General features: G+C 39.0%; 1 protein-coding gene across 7 annotated transcripts in view; it reads right to left on the bottom strand.

Annotated features, from left to right (window-relative positions):
- LOC119017738 (CUB and sushi domain-containing protein 1-like) overlaps positions 1-23,914 on the bottom strand; it is a 405,003-nt gene that overhangs the window by 114,606 nt on the left and 266,483 nt on the right. For all 7 annotated transcript variants that reach the window (XM_037094673.1, XM_037094672.1, XM_037094678.1 and 4 more), the window contains 10 exons: positions 21,050-21,171; positions 20,429-20,501; positions 18,955-19,093; positions 17,917-18,104; positions 17,609-17,797; positions 10,444-10,560; positions 9,946-10,161; positions 8,528-8,716; positions 6,582-6,751; positions 68-224 (listed from right to left, as the gene is read on the bottom strand). In XM_037094673.1, coding sequence (XP_036950568.1) covers positions 68-224; positions 6,582-6,751; positions 8,528-8,716; positions 9,946-10,161; positions 10,444-10,560; positions 17,609-17,797; positions 17,917-18,104; positions 18,955-19,093; positions 20,429-20,501; positions 21,050-21,171 — 1,560 coding nt within the window. The remainder of the gene's footprint in view (positions 1-67; positions 225-6,581; positions 6,752-8,527; positions 8,717-9,945; positions 10,162-10,443; positions 10,561-17,608; positions 17,798-17,916; positions 18,105-18,954; positions 19,094-20,428; positions 20,502-21,049; positions 21,172-23,914) is intronic.

Here is a 23,914-nt window from a genome sequence, read left to right on the forward strand (position 1 = left end):
ATTGATGAAAAACATTCTGCATTGCTGTATTTCTTAACAGTTTGTTTAGATTTCTCAAACAACTCACTTGTGTATGTGAGGCGGAAGCCCTGATCAGTTCCAGAAGCGTTGCTGTTGAACTCCAGCCACAAGCGATTGGATGTACTATTGATGATATGACCCATGATGCCATCACGTGTAAAGTTGCCAAGGAGACGGGATGAAGTGTTCTCTCCATCATACACCTATCAATCAAAACAAAGGAACAGGACCGCAGAGCATGAATAAAAACATGAGTGAAAAGGTTTGTGTGGTTTTGTAGACGCTTATGGGAGTGCACGTCTACCAGTTATGGTAATGAGAATATTGCAGCGCATGTGTTCACAGTGCGCTGCTGACCTGGTGTGGTCTGCAAACAAAACATGGAAAAAAAAATTTAGTCAGTCTTGAAACCAAAACTGCAGGGTGCTGCTGCATTGCCTTTGCTTCCTCCTCTGCTTGCCAGTCAGTATGCAATGATGAAAAAAACACAACATCACTGTTTTTTAGCAAGAATTCTACTTTGCTTGACTTTGCCTCAGACTGCACCTTGTGAAACATCTCAAAAGAGAGAGCCAATGTGAGGTTTTACTGGGCTAACTTAACCAAGAAAGCCTATATTTTCAATGAAACAATTCCAGAGTATAAATAACCAAAACTTTAATCATGGTTGGTAAATAAACCTAATACATTAACTAAAATGTTGTTTGCACCATTCAAAAGTGGTGAAGTGTTCATGAAGTGAAACATATTCAATATCCTACTTCCAGATTTGCAGTTTAATCCGTGTCTAGCACCTGTGGGAAGCAGCAGATTTGAATATCACTTTAATTTGTGTATTGGCTGAGGATATACTGCTCTTCTCAATGAAATTTAAAAAGGAGCTTAATCACATTTGAGTTTGACTCCAGCTGTGATACGTGTTTCAAATTTGTGTTCATTTTTTTCAAAATATGCTGCCCAAGAGGACTGATGTTAGTGTTTTTCCTAGAAATCACCAGTAAAAGCCCTAAGTCTCAGGATGCATGTTCTCCACTCTTAAAAAGGCAAGTCTGTGTGTGTGTGTGTGTGTGTGTGTGTGTGTGTGTGTGTGTGTGTGTGTGTGTGTGTGTGTGTGTGTGGGTGGGGTGGGGGGGGGGGGGACTGGTTTGAGATGCCGTCATGCATATTAGTGAAGTTAAAAATAGCAGGAGACTGTTAAAAGGATGAAAACAGGATGGATTAAAATTACAGCATAAAAACATCATTTGGTGGATTAATATTGCAGGATTTAACTGTAATTCCCTATGTTGATCGCATTTTTCTTTTTGAAAGATAAGAAACTGATGATAAAGTTAACATTTCAGCTTTCTGGCTCAATTCAATACCTCTTTTTGGTTCTCACTGTTTGCACTATAATGATCTACCTGCAACTGTGTACTCACACTGGCAGCAAAAACAAGAGACAAAACAGCTGGGGGTCATTTATTTCACATGAGCGTTGCGAGACAAGTAGATACGGAGGGTGGAGTAATGGCTCCCAGAGAGATCTTCACAGTTTGGCAACACAAGGAAGTCAGGAAGAGTTTAACATATAACTACAAATATCAAACAGCAAATAACAAAGCAACCAAAGGGTTGATGTGCACCAATCAATACTGTAGGACATTCTTTGTGTTTTAAATATGTTAATTTTCTTAAAAACATGACTCAATCCACAAGATGGCTCAACACAGCACAGCAAATTCAGTTAGTTGTCTGAAGCCAAAGAAAGCCAACATACATGCAAAAAAAAATGTAAATGTGCTAGTTGTCTATTAAGCCATATTTTGAAAAGATTGTCTGCAACATCCTGAGCACATGGAGCAAAGTAGGAGATTATGCAGCAGAGGATGTGAAGATGCATTTATATGAAAGAAAAAAATATGATTATCTGAAAATGACATGCCCTCAAAATGATGTAAACTTGCCAACATTGACATAATATATGCCGAAACATGGTCCTATAACTTCCCAACTCTGGAAATTTAACTTACGTTTGTCTTTGCCCTCTTGTGAATGCAGAGGAGAAGTAGTAGTTGGTGAGGGGCAGTCTACTTTTGACTGCAGTTTGGAGGTGAGAATTAGGACTTAGATGCACCTGATAGCAAATACTATCTCACAGCCAGGATATAAATGTGAACTGCTCGTGCTTATATTTAGCAGCCTAAGACATTTCCAAAGATTGGTGGAGACAGGTCTGCAGGTGGCAGGAATATCAAAGGAAAAGGGCTAAGGGGATGCAGTGTTCTATCTCTACAGGCATTACCAGTCAGTGGAGACATGTCACGATGTGAAGTAAGACCTACAGTATGTTGGAGTGTGTGGTTGCGAAGGAAAGCATACACAGGAGGAAGACAGACAGACAGACAGACATGGCCAAGGATAGAATGTAATTGAGCAAAAGCTTAAAAAAAATAATAAAATACAAGATGGTATCACAGTATCTGTAGCCTTACTCCCCCCAAATTAATTTTCCTTCCCTGCTTCTCATTCCAGTTCTAACTGTCAGTGTACCCCAGTTTTGCATCTCGTTGTCTGTCTGTCTGCCTCTCTTTCTTTCTTTCTGTCTATCTTTCTCTCCTCCTCTCTCTGTTTTAGTAAAACTCAGTATGGTTAATGAAAAGCCCTGCGGCTCATAAATCAACATGTCACCATCTGCCACCCCTCCTCAATGTGTCTGTCTGACTCTCCCTTTTCCTCGGCTGCTCTCCTATCACCCCTATTTTCATAGAACAATTCCTTCACAACCTGACTCTGTTTCTTTCTTGCCCTTTCTCACTTTTTTTCCTTCAGGGTTTTAGTACATCTGAGCAAATCCGGTCAAGCACTGTATTAGAGGGCATTCTTAGGCAAATTGAGCTTGGTTAGGCTTTTCTTTAGCTGTGCCAGGATGAAAACCTTAGCCAATAGCAAAAGGAATTGTAATGAACTGTTTCATATGTTACAGGAGATTTTAGCCTGAAGCTTGCTGAACAGTCAAACAAATGGTTTGTGTTCAGAGTATTCTGCTGCAGTAACAGGCATTAGCTCCATTACCGTTAGCCTGAGGAGTGGCATGCTAATTGCTAGCCTAAGTGGCACTTTAGGGCTTTCCCTTCAGTTCATTATAGTTATGCTTTCTGCTAATTCTTTGGGAAATTTATAATTAACAGACATGCTGTATATTGCTTGTCACAGCCCTTATAAAAGCTAATTTGTATACCATTGAATCGTACAGATCATCACATCATGCACCTGCTATCTGTTGCATAATTACGACTTTTCACATAACTAAATTATGCCAGTATCATTAATTTCAAAATGAAGAATGCTATGGAGGAAAATGTGCAAGAGTTGAAAACGGATTGATTTTACAGTTTCGTCTAGATTATTTGTGAGAGCATTGCTTTTCTGAGGACCTCACCACTGGTACAGCAAAAACTGAAAAGTCTGGTCTAAGCATTTAATAGCAACTGTAAAGTATTTATACTCTGATTAAGTGTTCAGATTGTGTGACTGGCTCTCACTGGCAAACAAACCATTTGCCATTATGTAGGACCCTCAGCATCAAGACTGAAGCCAAAATCTAATATTGTTGTAAGCTCCATGTGGAACGTGTTAAACAACATTCTTGCAAATCAGTCTTTGGGCCTCTCGTTACTTTTTAATTGCTATGTTAGCATCCAGCGTGCCCTCATTAACTTGTGTGATCTCCAGTCGTTCTCTGTGTTCTGTCTCTCTGTTCCTCTTATTTTCTGATAAGGAATCAATTCACTACAGTAAATACTATGTCGGGTGTCTTGTGAAGAACAGAATCATAGTTGCAAAAGAGCCAATGCCTTCCTCTGCTCTCCAGTCTTTGAAGCTGCATCCTTATGTTGAATCACAGGGATGGTCATATAATGGAACATGCTGGAGAACTAAGGTGCAGAAACCTTCTTATGGCTGGATCAGCTTCTCTTCATGGCTATTGTCTGAATTAAGGCCATGATGGAATTTACTGTACAAGCAATATTTAAGCATGTTTATGTTTGTTGGGAGTCGTTTTCCTTTCCTTTAAGGGATTTTCCATGTTTTAATACCTTTCCTACTTTTACAATGATGTCACGCTTCTCTAAAAGTCAGGGGGAACCCAGCTAATACAATCCAACCACAGACAGGCTCAGCCAATGCTCTAGGCCTAATACTGATAATACACTCTAACCACATACTGGCTTAACCATGCCCTCAGGCCTAATACTGCTAAGAGACACTGTGAATAGAAGAAGTCTTAGACGATGTCTGTCGGACAGTGTCAAGACTGTAAAACAGCTCACACAGCTGCTCCTCACTGACTCTGAAGTGGGCACATGCACTCAAGAGAGGACTCATGAGGAATTACAAGCCTGGGAACATCTGTAATTCTTTTTGTAGTTCAGACATACACAAGCATGCACATCCAAGTTTATAATATGTAAACACTTCAATGAATCACTTATATATACACAACACAGCAACTCCAAATCCTTCAAATTTATGGGGGAACCAGCAGACTGAGAACAACCATAACAATATATTGCAGACCAAGTTTGTATAGCCTTCAAGTGTCTTCAAGCGCAACACATCAATTACAGCTGACATTGTGTAGCTATTCCATCACTAAGGTGTTATTTTGTCACATAAAAAGCGCTGATGGTTGAGACGTTCATCTAAATACAAATAATCTTTGCTGAAGTTATGGAATAGTAACTGTAAAGTATTCTGTTCTTGAGCTATTTTCTTAATTCAGTCCTGCAACATCTTACGACCAATAAAAGCGTATAAACCAAGGACAAACAAACACTTAATGTAACTTAACAACAATAACACACTGTGGTCTGTGGTCGGTTCATTATAGGGTTAACAGTAGCCTACGAACATTAGAGGCTGAATTGATCCTTTTGTGCTCCTGTTTCCCGAGTTTCCATTCAGCTGTGGATGGCCCGTGCAGCAGAGGCACCATCAGCACTAATAGAGAACATGGGTAATAAACCCCTGCAGGGATGTTACTGCTTCTTACAACAATGTTTAACACACCTAACAGCCAGGGCAAACCTTGCAATTACAATTTAACTATATATTGGCTAAACCAGGGAGTCTGAAGAGCCTCCTGTTGTTCATGTTTTTAGTCCAGTCTTTTTCTTGCACATCTCATATAATAAAGGGATATGCAGCCCCTTAGACCTTAATTGGAGCAGTTTTGCATGGCTGGAACAAGAGCTTGCACATTTGATGGATTGCATTCAGGACGTTTTAGCTCAGCGATGCATAGGGCTAGGTACCAAACTTCTTTCGGTGCCAAGTTTCGGTCCCCAGAGGTTAATCACGTTATCAAGATCTGATAATGCTGCCGGTAATTGGCTGTAACGTTACACATGACAGTGGCATGCAGGAAAACTACATACGTGGTTACCAGAGATGTTTTATGGTTACGCCCACAGACAGGGTTCACGTGTATCTGTGTTGTGAACTGTAGTTGTGTGTGTTGTCGAACCGGTTAAAAAATGCCACCAAGGTCAAAAGCATGGCTCCATTTTAGCAAGATTGATACCAATCGTGCAATGCAATATATGCAAAAAAGTCATCATTGCTATGGCTGGCAACACGGCAAATTTGTTGAAGCACCTGACCATTTACCGAATCACTTTTTGTTAGAATTAATATTATAAAATTGGTATCGAAAAACTATCATTCAGGAACCGAAGGTGTCGAAGTGAAGGTATCGGTAATGGTACTGGTATCAAAAATTTTTGATTGATACCCAGCCCTAGCAAGTCAACATAAAAATGACTGCTGAGAACACAAACCTAAAAATGTGTGGATGGAAAAAATACTCTTCATGACATCATGCAGCTCATTGTACTTCTTCATGAGTGAATGAAATATTAGGAAGAACAGGAAATTACACTACATTTACAAGAGGATGAACACTGTGACATACATTTTTGTATTGATGAATAAAAACTGCAGTTAAATTCACCGGAGAGGTAGGTGACCTTGAACATGAAAGTAAGCATTCTTTTGGATATAGCTCTGAATATAAGTCACATATACTTCAAAAAAACAAACAAACCTGCCTTTTAATATTTTCTGCTTGAAAAATTACCACTAGTTCATAGATACATAAAGGAATCATTCAATTTGGAAATGAACTGACTGTTTCATCTTGGCTATTTTCAGAATCTCTGCAATTGATAAAGAATGAAAGACTTCAAAAAGCACAGAAAGTGCCCTGCAGAGCTGTATAAAGCTCACAGTGAAACATGCAAACTTTAATTAAAGATCCCTGATCATATATTTTTATGGTCTGTATATTTTTAATGATGCATTATTTTACTGGGTTTTTGTGAACTTCATTATTGTAGCTATCACACAATGACATTACAATCTCTTCGAGTCAATACATGTCAAATCGTGCAGCTTTGTATATCTTCATGTTTTGGCTATGCACTTAATGCTGTAAGTGCCACATGTGCGAATAAATGATGCTTTTATACATTTTCTACTACTTGACTGAGAAGACCTTGAGAAGTCTGTATGCCTACCTTGAGATAGTCTCCATCTTGCAATGAAAAGCTCTCAGCTTTCAGCCTGATTCCTTTGCCCTTTTCAGTAGTGATGCGGTAGATGCACTCATGGTTGTTATCGTAGTTGGATGGGAAGTTAGGAGACAGGAGAACGCCTTCTGGTCCTAGTGAGGAGGCTCCACACTCCGCTACAGCAACAGAGAGCAAAGGGGGCCGGGATAGTGTGGATCAAAATCACAGAATTTCTACCTAATTATCTTCGAGCAGTCAGAATATCTGGGTTGCCTTGTGTAAAAAAAGACAGGAGAAGTCAGAAAAAAGAGAGATTACAGAGAAAAGTATAACCACTTTAACTCGGCGGGCATGACAACAATAATGATGATGATAATGATAATAATAATGAGCTATTCAGTGTAATATAGCTTGAAAGCAATTGTTTGAAATGTGCTTTGAATAAGACAATAAGAACAAATATATTTAAAACGAAACAGTAAATCACAGAAATGTAATCACGATGTAAAGATGTGGCACAAAATGAAGTCTGGATTAGTTTGTCAGAAAATAGAATTCATACAAATTATCTAGCAGGTATAGTGGCTATCAAAGTTTAGAAAGTGGCTCTTTTTGCAAATAGAGTGTTGTCAAGTGTAAATGAGGAGAGGAGAAAGGAAAAGAGAGACGAGCAGGCTTTTAACTCCCACTGAGGAGGACCACCACTACTTGGTCAGGAGGGAGAGGAAATGGAAGTAATGAGACAGACAAGAGAGGTGCGTGTGTGGAACAACATGGTAGTCACTGAGAAAATAAAACTAAACAAAACACAAGATGCAACGAATCTGACACTATCTAAAATTCTAAACAGCATTTTTGTAAATGTTCTGTTGTTTTCAAAGCAGATTATGGCAGGAGATAAGGAGCATGGATCTTTGAAGAGTAAAGACAGCTCTATAGAGTGTAAGAGAGAGAATAGAGGATAAAGGGGGAAACGAAAGGGATAAACAGAGCTGAAGGAGGAAGAAAAGAAAAGAAGATTCCTGAAGAACCAAGACAGACAAGGGCCTTTGGAAAATATGCAGACAGAAATTAGAAAAGGGAAACTGGGAGTAACAAAAGACACAGTATTAACACTTTTCATATAGCAGCTAATGCCCTAATTATTTACCCAAGGACTGTCTAAATACAGAGGGAGAGGAGGAGAAACAGTTAGAAAGTGCTAGGGACATTTGAAAAAAGAGAGGGAGAGGGATGAACCCAGTGAGCACTGCCAGCTGCTGTTGCTCAGTTTCCTCTTAGTCAGGCCTGATCTTTTGACAGATAATGCCATTATAGCATTTTCAGTATGCTCTTTTTAGGGCTTGAAAATTACCAGCAGTCACCAGTCAGACTGTCAGAAATTATCAGCAACATCCAAGGCAACACTGATACTCTTCAAATACTAGCAAATTACAGCCTGATTACAGCCAAATCCTTGCAAATAAAACCAAAAGACACCCAGTCAAATTGTAGTAAATTACCATTGTGGCAGCAGTAAAACACTGGTGAGTTACAACCAGGAAAATGCTGATATTTAGCTCAAGGCTTATTAATATGGTGAGGAAGGTAATTTGAAAGCTCTATTTTACAAGCCGCCAGATATTTTCACTCAAATAAACCAATCCAAAGCTATAAATATTGAGGGCAGAAATACTTTTAAAAGGCTCATTATTACGTTGCTATATACAATGTTATGTAAGACAGCAATGTGGGTTAAGAAAGGTTTATTAGAATATTCAAGAATAATAATGTAAAAACAATATAATATATAATAATAATATAATGCTCAAATGTCTGAAACTATTCTCTAAATGAGTAAAAAAAAATTTTTAAAAATCATCTATTTCGGTTTGTGTTTTGCAGTGTCAATCATCTTACATTTCTACTGAGACACCATTCACTAAGTCCCTCTGACTTCTTCACTGTCTTACCTATACATCGCGGGAGTATGTTGCTCCAGACTCGCCTGCCGCCTCCCAGACAAGTGATCTTGCTGTCTCCCTCAAGTCGGTAGCCATGGAAACAAGAGAAGGCCAGTGAGTCGCCAACTCGAAATCTGAATCCCATCCGCCTGCTGTATGCCGGAACACCGGGATCCTCACATGGCTCCAAGTCGTATTCTATACACCCAGGAGAGATAAGCAACATTGTTTAGAAGTCACTGCAAAAGGATTAAAGTGGTACGAAATGTACAGGAACTGAGTGAGTACTGTAAACATAACCTTGACTAAAGAATTCAAAAAATGATGTACATATAAGTCCACTGCCATGAATTCCAAACTAGGTTGATGGTGTGATTGTTTAATAGTCAAATTGTAATCATATTAACAGAACTGACTACCAACCTAAATGCAGTACCTATGCAATTTCAGATTTCAGAAGGTTATGCGCAATATTGATCAATATTTGATGTTCCGACATCTTTGTAACTGAGTTTGCTACTGTACAACACACGCATGTGGCAGGAGCTAAATATGATCATACTGGAGAGAAGAAAGTAACATCCACTCCAGTACTGCATAAAGGTAACAACTGCAGCCTCTCAATATAGAGGAATTAACATATGTGATGTCATTAAGATTACTTTTAAATAACATTGTTAAATGTAACTGATTTAATATTAATTTATTAAACTAGCTCATTAATTTCAATGGCTAAGAATGCTGAAGAAAAAAACAGGAATGTATTTTGTTTGTAGATGGGTTATCCTTGGAGCATTTGTCTCATACATATTATCAAGTGTAGAGAGCTGCAGCCTTGTACAGTAGTCCACTGACTCAGGTGAGGTTTATGCTTTATTTGAAATGTTTTTCATTAGTATTTTCTTTTTTCATAGGACAAAAGACTGTAAAGCTGAAGACTAACTGGTTTGTTTAGTAAATGTATGTCTGGTCATCGACCCCACCTCTGTGAAAGAGCAGTGCATAGTGACAGTGCAAACTGTTCTAAGAGTGCTGTATCTTAATGCTAATTTAGATGTTATCTATGGTCCGAGACAATGTTTATAATGTTAAGCTGTCTATAAGGTATAAAAAGAGATACAATTGGGTTTTACAACTTGTATGTCAGTTAAAGTTTAGCCTTCAGACTATAAACTTGTCTTCGTTATCTTCACAGTTTCAGTAATGACTGTACTGCTCTGTGCCTTTGTTAGAACATAAGAATACAACTATAGTAGACAACCAGTTCTGTTGTCTATGACATCTATTGATTCTGTTTATGTAGATATGAATGACTTTGCCAAATGTATGCTTGAAAAGGCTGCTGTGCAAATAAAATCAAGCCATTTAAGATGGATTTACTATCACATCCATGTTCACAAAAAACAGTTCTCTTTCAGTGTCCTTACCTGAGAAAGTAATATTAAAGCCTTCATAACTCATGGAAAAATCCGAGATGAAACGTAGCTGAGCGCTGAAGTTCCCATAGAGCCCTGCTTTGACACTAGGGGGCAGCACTGAGCCGGTCAGTCGCGCTACTGGAACCTGAAAATTGCCGTCTTCAATGATGGAAAGGTAGTCATGGTTCTCTTCCAGATGGAAGGTGTGGAAAACCAGATGGACTCCTGGAAATCCATGGATGAATGAAATGAATGGATGGACAAGTGGACGCATGAATGCATGGATGGATACATGGTACAAGAGTGTTAGTTAAAGACACAAAGATGGCAACAGACAGACGGTAAAAAAAACAGGAAACAGATACACACATCGGGTAACATACTGAGCGCGACAGTCTTCAAAACGTGCCAAATCAAATATCCATTTTTATTAACTTATGGAAGGAGGACTTTTTTTTTTAAATAAATGCATTCAATAATGTATGTACAATACACGCATGATCTTACCTTTCCCATGAGACACCTCTATAGTCCAGGTGCAGTTCAGAGAATTTGGGTAGAAGTCAGGAAAGCCAGGAGACAGAATTGTCCCTGTTTTACCATAGACATAGCCTCCACAAAGAGCTACAGAGAGAAAGGGAGAGACAGAGATGAGTGTGGGAAAACATTTGCTTTTTTTCAATTTTCCCATTGTACAAACTTTTTACACTTACCTAAAGACAAAGACCTGCACAAATTCTGAAAAGTTACTACTTGAAGTCAGTCAAGATGTCACCGCAAAATACTGTAACAATTTCTTTAACATTTGTATAATAATTCCTTAGCTCTCCACTGACAGTTCATAGACTGAAACTCAACCACATAGGAAGGAAAATTGAGAAGAAACAGCCATCGTTTCAGAATGACATCTTCATTGGTTGACTTTTTATGCCTCAACAAACTAAATAAACAAACTCTTCACTTTCATGAATGAATAACCACACTGAAGTTATCGTTGATCGCTGATGACTGACAGCTATGGACTACTATTCTCTGACCATTGCCTATATACAAAAGGCAACCCCACTAGAGAGCACAGTTAAGTGGCATGTACCATTAGAGTTAAGAGTTGTTGTATGTGATATGTGGGGATGAAATGAAAACGAAGTATGCTATTGCTCAGTGCACTACAAGTATGTTTAAATGTCCCATTTCCTAAGTTCTTATCAACCTAGCTCAGTTAGGCGAACCCAAGACACTTGGTTAAATTTCTGGCGGCAGTGTTACATACGGTTTTTAAACACAGTTTTCTAAGCTTAGCATCCTTGGTTTGTCGGCCAACACTGCAACACTCCAACATTGTATGCATATGAGGCCGAACAAAGCTAAGTCACGGACATGTGGTGCAGAGACCAGGAGCCTTTTAAACCTCGCACAGAGAAGTATGACAGCGGCGGTGACATAATAAACAACAGCTTCCATACAACAACACTGGGGGGACACACTGCCTCAGATTTGTAAATACCAATGCGATGGTCCATCATGATGTTTCACTGTAGAGACCATCATATGCCAGTTTGGCAGACATGGCCCAAACCTACTGAGAGAGCACATCTTAAATGACTCCTTTCAACTGAACTGGAAACAGGCATAACCTCCCACCTATACTATGTGAATAAAAGATGTTATGTAGCACCTAAAAGTAGAAGGTCAAAGATTTACTTTACGGGGCTCTGCTTGACAAATTCCAAAAGACTTGACAAACCTTTATTGATTATGTAGAGGCTAGGCAGTAAATATCCTCCCAACTCTATGCTACTACATCTAGCTTAAGTAAGATGTTAGTAATTACCATATAAAGCAGGCCTGTACCTTGGCAAACATTTATACTGTTAATATATTGATCCTGTTTCTACGTTGGTGTGTTGTTTTGTATCTGTGCACATAAACATCATACTATTTGTGTGATGTTTTGAATAATTAATGTTCAGTCTGTACTGTTTGAATACCAATAAATAAATATTAGGGTTATGGTTGGGCTAACCCTAACCCTAAATGTAACTTCTGCGCCAGAGACAGAAGCCAAGGACAAAGTCCTAAGACATACTTGATCAACAAACAGAAAGAAAGAAACAAAGGCAAAGTGAATTGTTGAGAAAAAGTGAGTGATTGGTGTGTGCAAACAAACTCATTTGGAATAGAGCAGATTGGACAATACTATAGTAACATAATGGAGAGTTAAAGGGGTCCTGAGTGCATTCGAAACTATTCAAGTAAGATAATATATTGACTCTTTGTTTCTCCGTGACTCTGCCTGCATCCCTTTCAATTCTATTCAGCTCAATTCAGTTAAAATTAATTCAATTAAAGTGCATCAAGGTGCTTGACTGGCATGGAAATAAAAGGGTGTGTTTTTTTCGTCTATGAAACAAACACATCCCAGACTATGCACTTGAACAGAGACAATAACGTTTATTCTTCACTGTTAATGTCCCTCCTGTCTGATTGTTGAAGGTTTACATGTATTTTGGTGCAAAAAACTCCCTTTTAGCTCCTAAAATAAACATTACGATTATTCATTTGGTGAAAGGTTCGTAAAATGTTGTTATTTTGACTTTATGAAGACAGATGTTGCAGCTACTCTTATTTCTTTATAGAGCAGCTATTCTGGCATGTGCTTGCAGAGAGCTGCTGTGTGTGCACATCTCCCATTATATCTCTCTGTCCATCAGTGTCTTTCTCTCCATCTCATTCCACCTCATATTTCACCATAGCTGGAGTTAAGTTGAGTAGCTGTGATGAGAGCTCTCTCTCTCAGACTAGGCTGCCTTCTCAGTGTGTTGTGGTAACCAGCGCTATTTTTTCAAACTCCAACATTAGGATGGATTCAGATAAAACTAGGACACTGTCTGACTAAACGACCCTTGTTAACGGGGGTTTTTGTGTGTGTACTCTATTTATTGTGTGTGAAAACGCATACTTTACTATGTATGCATGATGTGTGTGTATGTGTGTGTGCATGTGTGTGAAAAGATAAGACACAGATTGTCAATGTATGTGCGCAAGAAAGCGTGAGATGTATAACAATGCCAGTGAAGAAAAGAATAAGACAGGAGGAAAGGCTGTTTATGACTCAAACAAAATTAGAGAGGCAAATCAAAGTGTGGGGCCTTTTTTTGTTGAGAAAGGCGGCATGCTGAACGAAAAGCCGATACTGAAAGATATGGCTTGTTTTTCAGACAGGGGAAGGTTAATAAAGAAAAGTATACCAAACTTCAGCTACATTCTTCCTCCTCTTCTCTGCGTATTTCTTTATCTTTAATTATATACCTCTTAAAGGATGCCACTTTTTTTACTATAAGGGATACTGTGACTTTGCTCACTTCGAACAAGTTGTTGTCTTGGCACCAACTGCAAGCTTTAAAATGTCACGGTGCCCCTTCAATATTCTCCCTGACACATAAAAGAGCAGCCAGTGTTTTGCATTATCTGTTTAGCTGACCCACAGGAATAAGATGAGCAATTTGGGTCCTACAGACACTGCAGCATTACTTTTAGACACAATATTGTCAAAATAATGAATTGGGGCATCTGTGTGGTTGAAAGAGGTTCGGCCTTTCTGGTTTTAAATGTTAACTCTGCCAATGATACTAATCTGAAGATAAGATTATAGTTACTAATGTATGCATGTATGTGCATGACTTGCTTTGAGCATGGCTAAGGGAGTTTTAAATTTTATTTAATTTCTCCTAATAATTGATGTAAGATGCCCAAGCCCTTTCTGTGTGGACATAGTTATAAGTTTTATCTGTGTTTGTGTGGGTTTGGTCCAGCTTCCTTCCCCTTCTCCAAACATCCCCCCATGTTTAAAAATTGGAATGAAAGTGTCCTCTTGGATTCCCCATATGGTACATGATAAAAGTGCCCTCAAGGGTGCCCTTCCAGCAGACAAAACGTGATCCAATGTGGTCTAGGGTACCCTTCAAGTGTCCTTTCTATGCACTGGTGCCCCACTGCATGCAGCTGGTGCCCTTTAATTTCTTTACCCCAGCCCCTCCAACATCCTGAGTCTGCCACTATCACCAAAATATGGAGGAAGAGAGTAAAGTAACAGGTAAAGGCAATTGTTTTCTTATAAATCAAAAGCCAGTCATGCTTAGACATACTTAATACATTATTCCAGTCCCATGATCTTCTGTAAAGGCGACTTGTGACATATTATATTCTAGTCGAGGTTTACACACTGTTTTAGAAAGTGTCACTCTAAAATAGCACGTCTTGTAACGTAACAGCTGTCTGGTGAAACGACACGCTTGGCTGAAAATTGAAAATGTCACAGTAGCCGTTTAAAACTGCTTACGTTATATGGCCGATATTGTGAGATGGATTGCCTCGGGATGTACTCACTCCCAAGATGAGACATCCTGACTTTGGCTTTTAAACTGGATCCTCCTCAATCTGCAGACTGAATCAGACGCTGTGCATTCATCTCCCATGATAGCATGGGCTGTGGGCAAACTCTGAATGGGAAGCCCTGCGAGTGGCCAGTGAGCATCTGTTTCAGTAGTGCCTGTTGACCCTGATGATTTCATTGAGGCTGGATGGATGGGAACACCTGCAACTCTCTCTCTCTCTTGCCTCTCCTGTTTCTGAGTCTCAGTGTTATTTTAGCCACTTTGTCCTATTCACTCCACTTCTGGTTTTATGCTCACGGAGAGGGGACGTTATGTTCGGGGCCATCTCAAACCAGTTAGTGGGAAAATTAATTGGACTATAAAACCCTTGGGCAACAAATTGATTGCATTGATGTAAGCATATTGCTTAAAAATGCTGCAGTGAGACCATGTTGTTCAGTTACTGTATTTATGTGCAAAATTCATCCCAATGTGAACATATGAAGTTAGTTGATTTGTTTGTAGGGTGACATACTAGTCAGTAACATAACTACTTTACGACACTTCACTATCCCTTAACTTATCTCACACAAAACAACTACACATCTGGCAGCTTTCAAAGGGGAATTTGGAAAACTCATTACCAGTAGACAATGCAAATATGGCGGAGCCAGGGCCAATTACGTGTGATAATGATGCTGCTGCAGTTCTGGGTGCTCGTTGCCTGTTTATTGCCAAAAGTAAGTCTGCCTGACCACCACATAAAGTGGCTTTGATGTACAATACATTCTAATTGATTTTGATGTGTTATTATGAATAATTATTTTTTTTCAGGAGTTTCTTAATAGTTTAGTCCAGTTTTGTATTTTCCAAATAAAACGGAGAATGGGTGTGGTGCAGTGGGGAGGTTTTGTGTTAAAATGACAGATGACTGCCGCCTTTCATTCTCTTTTTGTGGCTCCTTTGAATGCTACCAGCACATGCGTTACATAACTGGGGACTCTGAATTGGCTGAAGGTGTGAGTGTGAATTATGCATGCATCTGTCTATATGTGGTAGCCCTGCGACAGACTCGAAACCTCGCTGCTACATACGATATAATGGAGGGATGGATCTGATGAAAAGAGCTAAATAAAGTAGTTGTGGTCTAAAACACTGTATTGCATGTTCGTATATTTAGTATAAATAAAATTGTTCGATAGGTTTTCAGGGTTTCCCCCAGAAAACATGCTAAGGCTAGTGGTAGGTTGGAAGGGTGCCCCACCAGTGGCGAAACATGTTTTTTTTTTTTTGTGACAGGGGCCTGACAGAGGCAAGCAAGTCACTGATGGCAGTGCCCTGTCGGTAACAGATTCATGATGTAGTAGAATTTAGAGTGGATCCAAACTGCCTTGCATTAATTCAATGTTAAAAGTTAATTGGTGGGCAATTGTGTGCTTTAGGAGTCAGTAAAGACATTGAAAACCACCAATTATGGCTTCAAGCTCCATATTAATCACTGGCTCCAACACTGCAGTGAGTGACAAGCCTACAACATGAAAACAAGCTAACTATTGGATATTTCATTATAATCACTGACATATATTTACATTTGAAACAATGTGACATTGTTTACATTTGCTTCTGCTTGCTGCCGTATTGATGCTGGTGTGATGGTGGAGAGACCCAACATGAGTGTTTAACAGTTAGCACATCTTGCGTATAAGTAGTGCAAGCAGCTTCAATAAAATCTCTGGTCGAGGATCCCTTCATTTCCAGCTGATGGTGGCTGTGACAGACTCGACAAAGCATACCTAAAACTGAAACTTTTACTTTATTAAAACAGCTACCGCCATAGCTTATCTAACGCTGAATTTAATAGCAGCGTTTTACGATTAAACCACTGTGAAATTAGCGCACTATTGTTAATATTTTCACATAGTACAAAACAAACACAAACAAAACTTACTATAACTGGTCAGGCACAGCCATCTGCTGAATTTCTGGTCAACCAACTAATTTTGATTAATTCTGCTGTTTCCCATTGCGGCGCAGACAAGGCTGCTCTGCCACTGCAGCAGACGACGAGCTAACATCCATGCTATATCCATGCTAGCTGCCTCATTGACCCGCAGCTCACGCCGCTGCTCTCCTGGCCAACAGGTGAATCAGCGGGTTCAACGTCACCACCTTTGTTACTGATGTATACAAGCCTATTTTGAGTAAATAAACAATGCTTAGCCTGGCGGTGGTAAATTTAAGTCTGGTGGGCTTATAATACATAGTACACTGGAGGGAAACCTTGGTTTGATACACATTTCAAATGCTCCAAAATACAGGAACAGTAACTTAATTTTCTTAGCTGCTCTGTTTAGTTGGAAAACACACAAACATCCTCTATAAAGCTTACATAATCAACCAGACCACCTGGTTTTTTTTTGTCCAAGATTAAATTCAGATCACTATAACTTAATTTGCCAAGAACAGACTTTAGTTTAGGTGAGCACACTTACCCTCTGTGGCAGCTTGTAAAGAACATTTCCAATGTGTTTTCTGTTTTCTTAATAGAAATGTTATAGGGATACTTTAACTTTCCCTTTTCTCTGTTCCCTGTGTTTACATGACAGATATTAAAGGAGGTGAATGCTGTCATGGTGCTGCTGTGAGAGCTTGGTTATGTTTCTTTTTTCTGTGTCATGGTACTGCTGTGGCAGCCTGGTTGTGTTTCCATTTACAGTGTTTTGCCTTTTCCCCCTGCTTTCTCCCTCACCTGCTCCTTCTGTGTGTGTGTGTGTGTCTGTGGGCGTTGCAGCAGCAGCTGCAGCAGCAGAAGAGTGGCACACCTGAGGAGGACCAACTCATCATCCACAGCCTTTATCTACCTAGTCTGTCTACCACTTCAGCGCTAGATCATTGCGTCTAATACAGTGACTTCATGGACGTGCTAATTCATGTTTTCTAGTATTTACCTTTGTGCTCATACCCTTCTCTTTGTTGCCTTCTACAATGATCACTAGCACCATTTTGCTCTGCCTTCTGCTCACCTGGGTTCCTCCACGCCGGCTTCACTCAATCTTCCTTGCCTACCTCCCTGCCTGCCTGCCAGCCAGCTCCCGAAATCTCGTCCACATGACCCTCCAGCACAGTTTGTTAAATAAATCTTCACTTCACTACTTCCTGTCTCCACTGTCTGCATTTGGGTCCTAAAATATAATCTCAAACGTAACAGAATGCACTCTTTACATAATCAAATAAAATCTTCTGAAATAGGGTATAAAGGACTTCAGGACTTCAATAGTGCTAAAAGGAAAGATTCTCACCATCACAACTGGGAAGAGCGTGACTCCACTGATGATTTTGCTCACAGACAATTGGCTCCTGATCACTCAGTGTGTATCCTAGGTCACATGTAAATGATACACGAGAGCCAATGGAGAAGCTGCTGCCATGGCGACGACCATTGACTGGTATACCGGGATCAAGACAGGAGTCTAACTCCATTCTCACACCTGAGAATCACATGAGACAAGCACAAATACCACAGAGTCAACAGGGTGAGTGTATGTGTGTGTAAGTGATTATAATTTCACCAGCAAAACATTTTCATCAGTCAATAAATCAAACTTACTTTCATATCTGATGCTGAAGCCCGCTGCAGAGCGGCTATTGTCCGTGGTGAACAACAGGAAGAGGACGTTGGATGTGGAAATCAGGAAATGAGGTGCTTGGGTGCCATGGTATTCGCCGATAAGAGGAGACGAGGTGGAGGGGCCATCCCTGATTTCCAGTGTGTCATAGTTGACCTCAGTCTGAAACCTAGACAGACACACACACATTAAAAAAAGCATAATAAATTGACATGCACAAGTCCAACATCTGTGAAAAAATGTTTGTTTGCAATATGCAATGACGTCAAAATAATTAACAAGATTTTTATGCTGGAAGGACTCGATGTTCACTTTGCTCAACCACTGTAAGCACAGAAAATGGAACAATAGCAGACTAATGAGCTATATAGCAATGTGCTAGAACAGGTCGATTTAAACAAAAATCTACTTGCCTATCTAAATAACTCTAACTACTAATTACCCTGTGTCTGCGTTTACTCTAATCTGATTAATTGACTTGTTGACTGTCTGAGCAATTACCTACAGTTGTGGCTGCAGAGCCCTCACAACCTCGGTCAGTTCTTAATACATTGAGTGCTGCTGGGTATAAATTTAACCATCACATATAGCAGGAAGTGATTTAGTAAGAGAACATCATATCAATGAAATTAACTGCCTGGTGGGATAGAAAACAGAGTTGGGATCCACTGACACACCGTCACAATGTGAATATTTAACTAGCAAAGAGAACAATAAACTAGCAACTCAACCAGAATCTTGCAATGCAAATAATAACTCCTACTCAAATGAAATGCCCCACAGGCGATGAAGATAACTTGGCTTTTACATCACTTCCCAAAAAGACACATTTCAGCAATAGCAATTTCAGGCTACAATGCATCTGCGTGTGGCTTGTTTTAAGAGAAAAATGTGCAAAAAGCCAGCATTCATTTCATATTCAATGACTGTCTTAAGCAACAATTATACTAAATCCCAGAGTAACTGACGAGCAACCCTGAGAAAACATCTCTTTATAACTACATAACTAAATCACTGACCTGTCAAAGTGGATCTTCACAGCATGGTCTGGCTGGGCTTCAATCACCCACTGGCAGTTCAGAGAATCTTTATAGAAGGAGGGCCAACCAGGAGACAGCAGAACACCAGTAGGAGCTGTGAGATGGCCTCCACATGGAGCTGCAAGGAAATAAACACACACACACAACCACAGAAAGAGAAATTTAAATTAATCAATTTTCCTTGTAACAGTGTTAGGGCATGAGCACAACATTCACATTACATCGAGTTAGCAGATTCATCATCTGCTCAATTTATTTTAGCACTTTAATCCTTTTCTGAGTTTCGAGACTTCATACATAAACATTTACCTTCAGAAAATGTGCCGTGCCAACTGTAAGCTACAGCAAACAATTTTGAGCTACTCATTTTGAAAGACGCTAAAATAATTATGGCATGTTAATTTATAGAGGAAATCAAGTCCATTTATGTGTCAAATGATGCCAAAAAATGGCTCTTCATTTCCCTGCAGCTCAGAATGCTGCAGGCAGCAAAACCAGCACATCCTGACTCTAATTTACAGCTAACTTAGGGTTCTCAAATCTCAATCATAGCACATTAAAATGGACAAATCAGCTTTAGTTGAGTTTTGATTTCATATCAAGAGCAATAAAAGCTTCATACCTCTGTACTATTTGTAGACTTTTTTGCACACGCGTCATGCTAACATGTAGAGTAAGAAAGCTTGAAAAACTTTGGACATGGAGATCATGATCTGTACATTATCCTTCTACAATATATAATTTGACACTCTTTTACTTTTATACTCTTACCACTTCTCCAGTAGCTGATACCTTTGCGCTTTTGATTGCTCGCATAATTCCAGAATCGAAGTAAGCCAAAAGATAAAAATAATAATAATAATAATCACATTCATCCCAAATGAGAGGGATAATGTTTTCCCATATTTCACATTTAGTAATTTCACATCCCTATTCAATTTGATTGTCGCCTCCATAACATTTATTAACAACAGGCAACATTTGATAGTTTCATTTAGAGAATACAATCAAGATGGAGGGTATACAAGAAAGAGTGCAAATATGCACAGGCCAGCGGTTCCAATTTGGAAGTGTTGAAATAAGGACACATTCAGCATCCCTTTATTATCACTTCCGCATATTAGCTTATCTCCACACTATGGATACTTCTCTGTATATTAGAGTCTGCATAATGAATGTGTCTCCCTGAATACGTTTCAGCAGAACTACAATCTCATTTAAGATTACTGTTGAGGGAGATAGATGCAGGCAAACAGGCTGAATAAGTGTGGGGAGGCTGGAGGCTAAAGCAATTAGAAATGTATAGAGTTTTAAGGTGTATATGCACAATTGAGCTCAATGGAGGGTGCCAAGCAGCTGGATACCTTGTCACCTCATATTCTGAAAAGCAGAAGATGTTTCAATGATTACCTATTGCTCATACATAATGTAAACAGTTTGTATGCGTGTTTACCTTCACAGCGAGGTACAGCCGCAGACCAAACAACATTTCCATCCTGGATGATACAAGTCACCTGATCAGACCCCTAGAAATATGATATGAATACACAACATTAGGGCATTTAACTTTTGGAATAAGATAAAATTGGATTCAAAGAAATAAGACATTAGGATAACTACCATGAGTACATGTAAGTTAAAGCTATTTACATATACTAATCAAATACATTAGATACAGTAAGATGCATTTTGCCATTACTACTATTATTAACACTAATATTCAAGCTAGTAATGCTTATAAAACATATCTGTATTTAAAGGGACAATGTGTTTAAGTTGCTTAATGCCGCTGGACTGGGGATTTCTTTGTGAAGGACTCAGGTTGGATTTTCCCCAACAGTCCAAAGGATTTAACTTAATGCACGTTCTTAAGTGTATCATCTCAGTGCCTCTCACAGAGACAGAGAGCGACTGTAGCTAACATTAGTTCACACATGGAGTCCGCCAGCATACACTACAACCAGATTTCAGCATTACGCTGAAATCACTAGCACCGCAAAGTTCCACAGAGCCACTTCAACTTCTGTAAATAATATCCTATCATAGTAGATTAAGACAGATCTGTGAGTTTTACCTGTGTTCTAATGAATCCTTGGTCACAGCGAAAAGCCACGGAGCTGCCGAGCTGAAACTGGTCACCATACCTCTGACCATTGACAGGAACCCCCGGGTCATGACACTCATTCTGACCAAAGGCTAAAGAGATACAGAGAGAGAAAAGTTAAAATAGGAGGGAACATAATTTAATAAACTGTACAAAACAACCGGATAAGCAGAATAAAAACAGAGAATGAAAGAAAACGTGTGTCCCGTTTTGAATAATGTTCTCTTTATTTCAATGTCTGAAAATGTGCTCTACCAGAGGGGGAAAAAAGTTTGAAAAGCCTCCCTGTATCATTGTCAGTGAATGTGACATCTCCACTGATATGGAAATATGGGAATGGAATTATCTTCACGTAGATTCAACTCTGTCATGTTTAGCTTATATTATCCTTATTCCAGAGATTAACCTGATCCCACCCAGAGCACACAACCAGTGATTGGACATGTCTCAGGTTGATTAGCTACTGATGGAGTAGAAATGAGGTGATAGAGAGAAAGAGACGGATGGAGAAAGAAATGAAAGCAGGACAGGAAATGGCAGGTACACAAACACACAATGTATGCGTGTGTATGTATTACATATACTGGTAGATGGATGGAAACACATTTGCATACATTTCTTTAAATATACATGTAGAGCACACACAGCCTGCATGCAAAATGTACAGTTTCAAAAACCTGATATAATAAGAAGCGGTGGAATGATTGGGATGCATGGAAAGAAGAGAGGCATGTATACATATTACATATTGTATATGAGAAGTACACAAGATATTAAAATTATATGTGTATATTCAGGAGAGATAAAGGGGAAAGCAGTGAGATAAAGAAAGTGTGAGAGAAGGCTGTGCAGGCCGGCTCTGTCTTCAAGCCAAGCACTGTACAGGTGATGTTTTGTGCTGCCAACATTTAAAACAAGTTATTTTTCTTCAAGATTCAGTGGATCCTGTTTCTTGGTTTCACCACAAGAAACATGCAAGGTTTTTGTAATTTTGAACCAACTGTTACATCTGTTGACCAGATGAGCAACACATCATGCTGTGCATTTTTTGCATTTCGGGAATAGACTTTATGGTTTCCTGCTGGCAGGAGTGACTACTTTATTTGAACCCCCTAATTTCAGACACAGCATCGATGACCATAGCTGTGATAGGACTAATGTAAATCTTCAGACGTTGCAGCTATAAACCACACAGAATCAATTGACCTTGACTTTAAGGCCATAAATTAATTTGATTTCTTTTCTATGTCAAATCTCTTGGCTCCCAGTTCACTGCTCTTTGCACCTAACAGCCCAGTCTGTTAAGTCAAAGTTCATATTAGTGATTTAAACATTATTCAAATAAATAGATACTGATATACCCAAAGCAACACGCATTGATATTCACAATGCATTAAAATGTTAATAGACTACATTACCGAAACAGCACAAAGATGTCTAATCTTTCTTAAGTCTCAGTGTAGAATTTATGTGATCAGACATTTAAATATTTATTCTACAAAAGTTTCAATATCAAAAATTCTATGAATCTGGTTAAACATTTGCCTTCTCTAAGAATATACTGTATGTATTTATCTAAACATACATGTATAACATTTCCAGTAAAACAGATAAATACAACAAATATATTTATACATAACTTTTGAAATGTATGAGGCTGACTCTACAGGCATCTTTTTACTTCTAACTGTGCATCAGACCTTTCATTTGTGTTAGGATTAGGGTGAAAAAAAATTGTTTACGCAAGGATTAGCGATTGGACTTTTTTCATTAACTATGCTGTGGTGCTGAAGAGGCAAAATATCATAATATCGTAAAAAGTCACCTCTCAAGGCAGAGTCAGAGACAAGGTCATTTGGGAGGCAGTGTGTGAAATGGTGCAAAACTGCATGGAAATCACAGGGAATTAATCAGAATCTGTCAAGCAGAACTAATTCAGCTTAGAGCAGATACATATACAGGCTGCAGTAGTCAGGTTCAAAGCTGACAATGGGACAGGCTTAACTAGATCAAAAAAAAAAAAAATCTATCAAGCAGAACCAGTCAACTCAGGACAGATGGTTGCAGTTTGCATTGTTGTTTTATTAGTCAACAAAGGATTATTAAGTGTTGGTTAGTTACAATGGACTTGACTCAATTGCTGCACTTCTGTAATTAATATACTTGCCTGCGTGGCCTTTAATGGGCATTATATAGAGTGATATCTTTACACAAAATCTTCAAGCATCTGCCTCAATCCCTCAAAAAAACCCTGATATTCTGAAATTTGGTTGCCTAATAAGACTCCCTAGGCACATTAAAATTCAAAGAAAGCTTTCTAAGTGATTTAAAGTTTTCTGTAGATGGCTATCTACCGTGGGGCTATCATGCAGCATTACAAAATAAAACCCAGGCCTAACTGCTCTTGTTACTATAATGTCCATACTTATACTACTTCCTATTTCTTATTTGGAAAAGATATTTCCATCTTGCCGTATTCTTAACATATTGTATGTTGCAAATGCACTAGGTTATAGACAACTGAGACTTGTGTTTTCATCCCTCTGTAGGATAAAACACCAGTACAGACTGCTGATGCTTGCATCTCTCTTCCAGTCTGAGGAGCTGACCTCAATAATCTGCTGCTCATATTCACTGCTGTCATATTTAGATTGTTGAACAATTTTCTGCTATCAAAAATCCATTGTAACTGCTCTGGAAATATCTCAAACGTGATGTCATGGTGACAGTTGACTAGATAACAGGAATCGAGGAAAATACACCAATACAAAACAAAACTGCCACACAAATTAATGCAGCACCACAAATAACTGCTTCTTAACCATTTTGGGATGC

Source organism: Acanthopagrus latus, chromosome 4, assembly GCF_904848185.1.
Source record: "Acanthopagrus latus isolate v.2019 chromosome 4, fAcaLat1.1, whole genome shotgun sequence".
Taxonomy (NCBI): domain Eukaryota; kingdom Metazoa; phylum Chordata; class Actinopteri; order Spariformes; family Sparidae; genus Acanthopagrus; species Acanthopagrus latus.